This window comes from Triticum dicoccoides, chromosome 2A, assembly GCF_002162155.2.
Source record: "Triticum dicoccoides isolate Atlit2015 ecotype Zavitan chromosome 2A, WEW_v2.0, whole genome shotgun sequence".
In the NCBI taxonomy this organism is placed as follows: Eukaryota; Viridiplantae; Streptophyta; class Magnoliopsida; order Poales; family Poaceae; genus Triticum; species Triticum dicoccoides.
The window spans coordinates 763,479,884-763,491,652 of record NC_041382.1 but is presented as its reverse complement, the minus strand read 5'-3'; the positions used below and the strand labels follow the sequence as shown (position 1 = coordinate 763,491,652).

General features: G+C 45.3%; 1 protein-coding gene across 1 annotated transcript; it reads left to right on the top strand.

Annotated features, from left to right (window-relative positions):
* The first annotated feature begins 4,383 nt into the window (after positions 1 to 4,383).
* Positions 4,384 to 8,438, top strand: LOC119357083 (protein S-acyltransferase 11-like). Its single transcript, XM_037624068.1, has 5 exons — positions 4,384 to 4,553; positions 5,741 to 5,975; positions 6,112 to 6,410; positions 6,532 to 7,022; positions 7,820 to 8,438. Exons 1-4 carry the CDS (start codon positions 4,515 to 4,517, stop codon positions 7,018 to 7,020), a joined length of 1,062 nt encoding a protein of 353 aa, XP_037479965.1. The 5' UTR covers positions 4,384 to 4,514; the 3' UTR covers positions 7,021 to 7,022; positions 7,820 to 8,438.
* The last annotated feature ends 3,331 nt before the right edge of the window (positions 8,439 to 11,769 follow it).

Genomic DNA, 11,769 nt, shown 5'->3' with positions numbered 1-11,769 from the left:
CCACATCGACCGTGCCGGCGGGAGTTCCGCTCCACCAACTCCAGTCCCCGCCGTCGCCGTCACCGCTTCCGTCTTGGATCGCTACCCACCACGTGTCGGCGGTGGTGAGGCTGCAGGCTACTGCGCGCGGCCTCCTAGCGCGTCGGCGTGTGCGGGAGATGCGTGGTCTGCAGCTGCCGGTCCTCCAAGTTGCCCTTCGCTGCGCAAAGAATCTCGATCTCATCCGTTGCGCCGGGGATCTTGGGCATGCGGTTTCCCCCACGGGCAGCGGGCATGTTGTTTTCCCCGTGGGCAGCGACCTCAAAGTCTGCGACATCGGCGGTTGGGGGGGCGCACCCCTCGTCATTCTCCATCGCAAGCCCTCCACTCTTCCCTGTGCGGTGCAGAGCAACAGTCGTCCGGCAGGAAGAAGGCATGGTGTCACCGACAGCAGCGCACCACGTAGCACCACTGCATTCCGTCACCGGCCGCCGCGAGGGCGCCTCTGCTGGTCACTCTTGCGACCACTTCCAGGTGGTCCTACAGATGCACTCCTTTTGTCCAGATAGTGTCCATGGGATCCAGGTGGCTGTACACGTGCACGTCCGACGTGCGGATGGTGTCCACTTTTTGTTAAGGGGTCCAAATAAAGCGTCCCAGTCCATTTCAGGTTGAGAATAATAAAACAAGCCGAGATGTAAAAGGCTTGTTTTTAGGTGTTAGGTGTGTTGCGTTGAGTCATGGTTATAAGTTGGTTAGGCTGCAGCTTGAGGACAACCTGCATGTCCAGGTGGGGTGTAGTGTTAGAGTACGTAATGGGCCTAATGGGCCATTTAGTCTTAGGGTTAATTAGAGATAAGAGTCGCTTTCTTAGGGGTCAAGTAAGCCTTGCTTGGGAGTCAAGTAAACCTCTCTATATAAAGAGAGGAGATGTATCAATCTAATCAAGCAAGAATTAAGAAGGAAATCCCTTCCCTCTTGCCCGGCCGTGGGCAAAAGGTCCCTGGCCGGCCCTCTCGCGCCCTCCTTCTAGCAGCGCCATAACACACAAAGCATTAAACTTTACAGTAAAATTCTTGGCTTGAAAAACCATGTAGCAGGGGAAGGGGAAGCACCATACTCTCAACATTATAGCTTCCTTGAGTGATTGGCAAGTAGGTTGAAAGTGGATGGTGATTTAGCAAAAATAACTGCATATCCATCTTCCACGTGTTCTGCGCGTCCACATGTTCTGCACATCCAGCTGAGGAGTTCAAAGAACCTCATGTTAGCACTTGATAAAATCAATACATTAGCTACAGTGCAGATGTATTAGCACTTGATATACGATCCTGACAAGAGGATCAGTTGTAATACAATATGTAATGCACGTTTGTCCAGCTTATACTATGTCTAAATCAAATTATCCAAAAAGTACCTTTTTGTCTTACTTCATGTGGCATTTTAGCAAATGGATATATCTCGAAGTAAAACTGACCACTAAAATCCCAACAAGAACCATGTCAAATGACTGAAGATGTATTCTTTCATGAAGCTTTCTCATATAATTTGATGTAATCATATTGCAAGAACTATGCTTCTAAACTTTGTCGAGATGAGAATTCCTATCAGAGCTACTACACAATAATCAGACCTGGTATCGCCAAGGAGTATGTTTTATACCACATTAATTGGGATATGGCACATTGCCTTCTCCGGAAGCTAATCCCTACATGGAACTTAAGCAGTACCTCTTAAAATTTATCTCAAAGGAAGCATCGGCTCTGACGATCAAAGAAACTCACCATATACTGCTCCCAAATCCAAAGGAATTTCTTTTCTAAAGAAGAGATATATTTACTACAACACCAGAGGAATGATATTTTCTCACCTTCAGTCCATGCCCCATGGAAAACAATTTCTACATTACGCAAGCACAAATTGAAAATCCGGGGCTAAGATGTATATGCAATAGTTAGTTTACACTCTTGCATTACCAAAGCAAATGATTTGGTCACTTCCAAGTTCAAACATTACCTTGTCTAGTTCATCAGGAAAAAAAGAACATTACCTTGTCTAAGACATAACTTCTGATAACATGTAGGTGCAAACCTTTCTTTCATATAAACTTTATAAAGTAATTTTTGGGTCTTAAAGGTTATCACATAGAACTTCAGTTCAAGTAGGAAATCTTGATTCAGGAAAAAAAAACATTACTTGTCTAAGACCCGACTTCTGATTAAGTGTAGGTGCAGACCTTTCCTTCGTATACACCTTATAAAGTAATTTTTGGCTCAAGGTTATCATATAAAACTTCAGTTCATATAGAAAATATTGATAATACCACAAGGAATAAACAGGAACGATTAAAAAACATAGGGGTCTGCATCCTAGCTTCTCCAAATGAAGAACTTCCAGATTGTGACCAACGCCGTAATAGAAACTCTCTGCAAGCTCCCGCCCTTCCTCTGGCTGATTACATCATCTCAACCAAATTAAATTGTATTAGTTTACCTATGTTAAATGTCCAAGATAAGGCTGTTTCATGACAGAAGTAGGTCATATATGTCTGGGGCTGCATAATAATTAATTAAAAATATGAATGCCAGGAACAGTACAATGGTAAGGCAGGACAACAAAGAAGGGAACCAATCATCAACTGTATAACTGTACTTCCGTGAACCCACAACAATAATACATACGGGTAAGATCGTGTACAAATTCACAGTTCTCAAGAGATAAAAGTCTAAATAAAGTTGTACAAGTTCATAGTGTTCGGCTGTGACCTGGACACTGAGATAGGTGGTGGATATGCCGACGTCCTTGTCGAACTACAGGAGAATGCAAATTTCGAGTCCAACATGGTAGGACCATGGGTACCGGCAATTGTGGTCTCAATGTCTCAGTTCTGAAAGAGTAAATAAACTTTGAATAAACATAAATATTCAGTCTCGTACCTGACATTAGCTAATTTGCTACTTCTTATCTGTATAGACTGCAAATGTGTTACACACGTTAGACCAGATATGCGTTTTGTTTGACATGAATCTGCAATAAATCATCATGTACAAGTTAGACCACGTACGGGCTAATTTGCTGCTTCCTATCTATATGCATGTTCTTGTGAGTTTGACAGGAATCCTTATGAATTGAATTTTTAGATTTGTAATCCTAGAATTGAAACTCACTGTACCAAACATCCTTCTTCCAGCAGCTTAAATAGTACGGGAATAAAAATGGGCAAACTGTACCTGCCAGCACAAGGCAATGGAGGAACCGCAGTCCCGGATCCAAACTGTACCTGTCCAACTATGGCATCCACGTTGATCCACTCCACTGCGTCGATGGCTGGAGGATGAACGGCACATGAGCGCTGCAGGACGTGTGGGGCTTCAGGTGGAATAGAAAGTGGGAGTTGTTGGCGATCTCGGGGCGAGAGCTGGTGGTCGCTCGGTTGTGGGTTCTCGTCGTGGAGGGAGGGTAAGGCGGCGAGATCGGCTTTGAGATTGGCGGCAGAGATTCCGAGGTTAACGAGTCCTCCGCGGGTGGATGAAGGCCAGGGGACCGTGACAACAAGGGGTGGAGGGAGGCCACCGATCGGAGCGTGGGGAGGAGGCCGTTGGAGTGCAGCGAGGCCGGCGGCGTGCATCCTCCTCTTCCCCATGTCACACACGTGTCGGTTCGCAGTCAGGAGTGCGCCGCGGTATGGGAGTGGAGGGAGGCCGCCGCCGGGCATGGGGCGAGGAGACGGCATGCACGGGACGAGGAGATGGTGGGCATCCTCTACCTCCTCTACTCCCTCGATACATGCGGCGGCTAGGGTTTGGGGAAGGGGAGAGAGACGTTTAACGGGTTTTTTTGGTTTTGTATGTTACAAGGGAGAGAAAAATCGGTGGGTGAATAGGTGGGACGAGGGGAGGAGAGGTGGGACTTCCTTCGATCGATGGGTGGAAGCGAACGTTCGTTCGATTTTTTTTCATGGAGGGAACTACCTGGGAGGTGGGAGGGAGTATGAAAATAAACCGTCTCGGGCGAGAGGGAGGTGGGAGGAAGTATCAAAGAAGTATTAAAAAAGACCGGATAAGGTGGAACGAAAATAAAACCCGAAACACAACCTGTTAACTGAGACATTAGGAGTAGAGATACTTGTCGGAAGAAAAGTGGGATGTAGCTAACTTTTCAGACTGAAACCAGCCGAACTCCTAGTCATAGGACCAAACCGGCCGGACCGGTTCGCGCCGCACCACCTAGACCGACCGACTTGTCGTCGTCCACCATTGGTCACGCGGCGTGTAATATTTTAACTTTTTCTCGCCGCCTCGCTTTCCTCTTCCTTCCCTCGAATCCTTCGTCGCCCAGTCGTGGTCTCGTGGAACCACTCCACCACCACCAGGTCCGTCCGCTCCGCTCCGCTGGCGACGGAGATTTGCGCCTCGGTTGCTCCTCCTCTTCCTCCTCGCCCCCTTCCGCTGGCGCAAGCTTCATCCGAGTTCCCGGCCGCCTCCGATCTCTCATCATCGCTCCCAGACCCCGCCGCCGGCGGATCTGCTCCGGCGATGGGGGAGCAGCCGCAGCAGCAGGAGCCGCTCCTCGAGGTACTTCTCCCCCCTTCTTCTTCCCTCCCCTCTCTCCCCAAACACGCTCGCGCGCGAATCGGTAGGTGCCGCCAGCGGTTTCGAGCTTCCGCACCCTATCCCCCGCCCCCGTGTACGCGGTTGGACCGTCCCGCACGCTGGCCGTCGCCCAAGCTTGGCCCCCATCCCGTCTCCCGGCCCCCTTCCGCTCCGTTTAGCGACATGGTAGGGATAAACACAACTCACGAGCAATGAGCAGGGCAGCACAATTTTTTTTTTTGCGATGAAAAAGGAGCTTTATTTCAAATTGATAAGAGTTACAGTCGAGATACATGGTGTTCCTAGATGCATCCACACAGCCGTGGTACACTCTATGCGACTATAATTCATCTTGTACATGATGATAGAGTTATGAGGAGAGCAGCACAAGTCATCTGCTCTGCTCTATGCAACTCATGAAACAAACAGTGCTGCTGTGATTCTTTCCCTGCTAGTATTAGGCTCACGGTTTGGCTACCAAGATTGCTCTTGCTCCCGCAGAATCGGGCTTTGGTGCTGTCAATTTGGCTCGAGATCGCACTAGGCTGCATGTAACTAAGGTCACCGCTTCAAGAGTCGATGTAGACAGGAAATTTTGGGCGTATTTACCTGTAGGCTAACTTACTTCATATATATATAGTTCTTCAGATATGCAGCAGGTTGCTACAAAGGGAGTAACTGTAAAGTATGGTGAAATTCATCTCAAAATTGCTCCTACGCCATCAGCCTCAATGGATTAGGGCGATCCGTTTCGAAAAAAGAGAGATTATGGCGGTTTTTTCAGTTTCTGTTACTTGGATTGTGAACTGAGGCACCAAGTGCACTAGTCTCTTGACAAGACCCATCAGTGGAAGCCTATTTATTTACACATGTAAAATCCAATGCATTATAGCTCACCGACATAAACTAAATTCCTTGAAACTCAACTTATTGTGTGTATGGATTACTGCATTCCTGTGTTACCAAGGCCACCAATAATTGTTTCTGAGTTCTGTCAAAGTTACTCTGTAAAGAGTGATATTTATACGATCTGTGGATTAAATGACTGCTCATAACTCGCCAACCCTACGCTCTGCGGTTAGCAACACAAAGAATGACGCGACGGAAATAGTTTAATTTGCTAATCTATCCTGCAGCAATGCTCTAATCACCATCCTCCTTCCGTTTAGGTAGAACAATGTGTCACGTCCATACCGGAAGATCATGAAGCCACTTGCTGGGGCTGCGGTCTTCGGCTTGTTTTTTCAAGTTATTCACCTGTCTATAAGTGTGGCTGGTGTGGAGCAGTCACCCAAGGCAACCAAACTTCAAGAAAACCTGACAGCGTATGCTTTTCTCACTGGAGGCGTTTCCGGGATGGGTTCTTTGTGATTGTGCTCGTCCTCTTCATGCTCTTCGTTATATGTAAGTTCTAAATCTCTCACTGTCATTTTCTGAAATGAGGACTTATCTGTTTGTTCATGTAAGTTATGGTTCTAATATGTTTGAAGTGTTCCATAGAACTGCTGTTTGATTTTGTTTCCTTTTCGCTGTTTCACAGGTGGCGGGGTCTGGGCGGTGTATCCAGTTGTTTTCTCAATCAGCATCTTCTGTGGCATCTTTCACTGCACAGTCACAGCTCTCTTATCTATATTTACAATTGCAAGTTATTGTTTGGCCTCTTTCAAGTCTGCTGGTGCACCACCAGGCATACGTTGGGGAAGCTATCCCATGGTTGGAAAAAATGATCTTGAGAACTATACTTTCTGTACATATTGTAGTAAACCTAAACCCCCAAGAGCACATCACTGCCGATCTTGTAAAACATGTGTGATAGACATGGATCATCATTGCCCATTTGTAAGTTGGATAAATTTGACCAGAATGATATCTTGATATATTTTGCACTCTGTTGTATCGTGAATTGTTGCTAATTAGTTTTGTCTTGTTTTATTTGCCTTTTTGTTGTGTTCATCTGCAGATTGGGAACTGCGTGGGAGCTTCAAATCACCAAGCTTTTGTCATTTTTCTCATCTCTGTGGTCACGAGTTGCAGTTATGCTGCTATTATGACCATTTATGCAAGTTATCATATATGGCCCTCTCTAGAGTTTCCAAATGTATCATCATATGGTCAAATGGGTTCTAAGAAAGTACTGATGGAGATCATTACTAGCGTGGCCAGTTCTGCATTCTTCTTATCCGCAAGGGGTATAATTCTGGTATATCTTGCATTTGCCAGTCTATCAGTTAATGCGGGTATAGCTGTGTTGCTGTGCCAGCAACTTAGCTTAATATATGAAGGAAATACATATCTTAGCCATATAAGCTCACCAACTGATATTCATGGAGAGAGAGGAATGCGAAATCTTGTTCGATTTTTTGGGTGCCCCTACCCTCTTTCTAGACTATTGTTGGGCTACACCAACACTGGCAAGTCGCAGAACAATTCAGGCTCAAAACTTCTTTAGAGGTATGCATCCCATTTTTTCAAGCGATGTTTACTTACCTGGTGTCGTTGTTTCATCCTTTCATATGTAGACCCGCTCTTGTATGCACAAGATAAATTTCCTTTCAGTTGTCCCACTTTTGTTAAAGTTGATATACAGTACACTCCACTGTCAATTTTGTTTCCACTTGGCCTTATCAAATGCACAGATTCGGTATTCTACATTATGGGCTTCAAAGGCCTCTTTGCCAGTCGCACCTTTACATATTCTAACTAAGTAGACTAGTCTGTGACAATAAAGTAAATGATTAATTGACCACTACTTGCCGGTGGTTGGTTTATGTTATAATACTATTCAACGTGTTCTTTCAAGATTGGTGGTGGATACACCAGTATGCACTATAGGCTGTTTTGCCAGCCTTCAGGACTGTATATTGATAACTATGAATTCTCATCTAGATTATGTAATTAGTGGGTCCCTTCTAAAATATCATAGCGTTGTTGCAAATGACAGATCTTTGCTGATTTTACAAACCTGTTTGACAGAATTTGGCAAATTGATTAGACCAAGGGAATATGTTTGAAGGTTTCATTGTGTGACTTACTGAGCTATATAATGGATAAAATGGTTATTATTTTAATAGTAACTTTAGCTGACCACCGCACACAGAATGGAAGGTGGAGCTAGTTAGTAGCCTGTAAGGCATCTGGCCATAATACTATTGGTTCCTCAGTTTCCGTATTCTGTAAACGCAAAGCAATCATGGTATTTTCTGATCCTTCGAATCGTAGACTGAAACAGAGGTTTTGTTTACATGCAGGCTCCATTGCTGCTGCCCAATAGCCAGTTAGTCTGTACAACTGAAGCTGGTGATGTAAAATAGAAGTGATGTACATGATAATTCCTAATCTATAAGGGGGGCTTTGTTACAAATATTTTCTTTTGGATTCAGTAGTAAAATGGCTGTCTTCAGCTGGATGTTTCACTGGTCTCGTTGCTTTACTCGAACAGTTTCAGCAGATGCTGAAATACAATGTGGTCCTATCTGTTCATTTCCTACAGATGATCTTGCTGCTCTGGTGAATTGCAGTATCTGGAATTCTGATAGTGGTGGAGTCTTTGCTCCAGTAGAAATCATGGTGAAGAAGTGAAGGTTAATTGTGATTTACAGTGACTCTGAATGATGCTGTGAAGGCGCAGAATGCTTGGGCGACATCTCTTGGCTGTCAAAATATACTGACATGTATAGGAAAAGAAACCCAACACTTGTTTTTCTTTAAACCATTTATATTAATCATACTGAAGTAGCCTTGGTAACCATGGTCGTCAACTCCATACAACAGGATTACCTGTGCTGTAATCCTTATGCATCTAGCGTTGTTGAACAGATGCGCATCCTGTGATATTAACGTATGCTGTGCATCATGGTCGCTAACTTATCTCTTCTTGTCAGTCGATACATGTTTGCTGTCAGCACCATACAGGCTCCGGTAGTACTCCCTCCATTCCACAATGTAATACGCCTACGCTTTTCGAGATCTAAGTTTAACCATGAATTTAACCAACGAGACCAACTGAATCGATATTTTTCAGCTGGTTCGTGTGTTCCGAGGCCCTTGCACTGGTTGCAGATTTGAATCTTCATCGAGTTTGGGTGACGACTGAATACTGATTTTGTGGTAGAGGTAAATCACTTGAAGGATAATTATTTGGGCCCCTCGGGAGGGAATCCAACTTTGAAGCACACAGCTTCGCCAAACCGGGCTCCCTGTTGGACGTCATGTTTGGTTTTTAATCACTCCTGCTATTATTTGCATTGATGTCAAAATGTTAAGTCTTAAATAAATGGGGGTGATTTCTCAAAAAAAAAAGAGGTGTATAGTCATTTTTAGCAAGAACATGACATCGGCTCGGACGCTGCTCTGCTTGTCCGCCCCGATCCCATGAGGCCCCCAATTGTTTCTACCGTCACTGGGCTACTCCATCTCTTCACTCCCTTGGCGGCCCCATGTTTCTTAACTAGATAATGCCCCCTGCATTGTTGCGGAACCTTGTTAGAAGAAATGCACAAATAAATAATTGCTACAAATGACTAAATCTAATTGAAATCAAATATAAACTTTTGAATTATATGACAATCAAGACAGATGGAGCATCTAAAAAGAGAGAAACTCTTTTCAATAAAGATATGCATAAATAGTTGCTAAAAATGACTAAATCTAATGGAAACCAAATATAGGCTTTTGAATTAGCAACTATAATATGATTTCCATTTCTTTGTCACTTTCTGATCACTTTTGTTTTGGTGTTCAATAATCCTTAACAAAAGTTGTGTTATTTGGTCTGACGCATACTCTATACCCTAAACATGAGAGGAGCTATAAGATGGCCCTAGTGCGGTTGTTTCTATCAATCAGTGTCTACTCTCAGTGAGGTTGTTTCTGTCAAGCTTGACATTGCGAGAATACACAAGTTCCTGAGACTCATACTAATTGTGCCACTGAGTCGATGCCCGAACTAGTTGTGCATAGCATCGTCACCTTCATGTCAAAGCAGGCAACATCAAGCCACTCGTTGCACAGGTTGTTACACAACAGAAAGTAAAGTACCTATGCTGACAATTTTGAAATTTCTACTCACATATTGTGGCAATGTCACATCCCATCGCCACTATTTCTAACCCTTTTTGTTGGAGTGCTTACAATTAATCCTCAATTGTGAAAGTTAGATAAGAAATAAAAATCAGTCTTGATGTGTGAAACTGTATCTTCAACGGTAATCCAACCGGCTTATTAGATCGCCTGAAGTCTTCTTCCTAGATCTGCACAATTGTTTTTGGATATCAATCTATTCCTACCCCCACACTTCCTTCAGTTTTGTACCACTTCATTAGCCATTATGCATTAGGCCTTGTTCGGTTAATCCCCACCACAAGGGGATTGAAGAGGATTGGAGGGGTTTGATGTGGATTTTGACTTGCTGGGGATTTAATCCCTGCCAATCTGCTCCAAACCCCTTCAAACCCTGTGGAACCGAACAAGGCCTTAGGGAAGTTTGGATAATTTAAGAAGCTCGAGCTGATTATGTCTACAGATGTTGTTAAGTTCACGGACACAACCACATATAGGATTAAAACCATAAATGCATTTTTCCAAGGATGGATTTTATTGGCTCAAAATGAAGCATTAAGATGATACGAACACAATGAATACACACCCGGTCTCTGCATAGTTAGAATGCACACAACCAACACCAACGCACGCACGCATGCACAAGAAATAAAGCTATGTGCAGGTGAGGAAAAAAGAAACACCCCAAAGCGACCAGTTCTGTGTTTGACAAACTGAATAATGAGCATATCTGCACCAACCATCTCATGACACCGCATGGACGATAAGGTTTCTTCAATAGCAACGTCTTCAGGAAAGCATCGACGCTCAAGTGTCGTGGTCACCGAATCCAACCACACAAGGCAAGAATATAGGTTTTCACCCTGAAGAAGCAGTTCGAGCATATCCGAGCAATGCCTTCAACAATGTAAGGACATAAAATGATCACCATTGCCAGGTATAACCTGTTGGGGAACATAGTAATTTCAAAAAAATTCCTACGCACACGCAAGATCATGGTGATGCATAGCAACGAGAGGGGAGAGTGTTGTCTACGTACCCTCGTAGACTGAAGCGGAAGCATTGACGCAACATAGAGGAAGTAGTCATACGTCTTCCCGGTCCAACCGATCCAAGCACCGTTACTCCGGCACCTCCGAGTTCTTGGCACACGTTCAGCTCGATGACGCTCCCCGGGCTCCGATCCAGCAAAGCTTCAGGGAGGAGTTCCGTTAGCACGACGGCGTGGTGACGATCTTGATGTTCAACCGTCGCAGGGCTTCGCCTAAGCACCGCTACAATATGACCGAGGTGGAATATGGTGGAGGGGGGCACCGCACACGACTAAGGAACGATCACGAAGATCAACTTGTGTGTTCTAGGGTGCCCCCCTGCCCCCGTATATAAAGGAGCCAAGGGGAGGTGTAACACCCCGGATATGGCTTTCCCAATATGTATTCCAACTCTTGCCGTTTCCGGCCTTAAGTTATTTTATTTTCTCGGGTTCGGGTTTTTGTCTCCGTGTGTTGTTGTAGTTGTCATGCATCTCATATCATGTCATCATGTGCATTGCATTTGCATACGTGTTCATCTCATGCATTCGAGCATTTTCCCCGTTGTCCGTTTTGCATTCCGGCGCTTCGTTCTTCTCCGGTGGTCATTTCTACCTTTCTTTAGTGTGTGGGGATTAAACATTTCCGGATTGGACCGAGACTTGCCAAGCGACCTTGGTTTAGTAACGGTAGACCGCCTGTCAAGTATCGTACCATTTGGACTTTGTTTGATACTCCAACGGTTAACCGAGGGACCGAAAAGGCCTCGTGTGTGTTGCAGCCCAACACCCCTCCAATTTGGCCCAAAACCACCAAAACCCTCTCCATCATTTAGAGCGCTCAATCACGATCGCGTGGCCAAAAACCGCACCTCATTTGGACTCTCCTACCTCCCTCTATGCCTATATATAGACCCCTCATTCCAAATTCCGGATCCCCTCGTCTCTAACCCTAAAAAAAATTGCCCCGCCGCCACCGGACACGTCCGGCCGCCGCCGGACGAATCCCGCCGCCGCCTCCGGCCAATCAGGAAGCGCCAAGTGGCCCGCGCCCACTTCCCCCGCCGCCGGCCCGGGAGGCCCGAACCGGGCCCTCGAGGCCCATCGCGC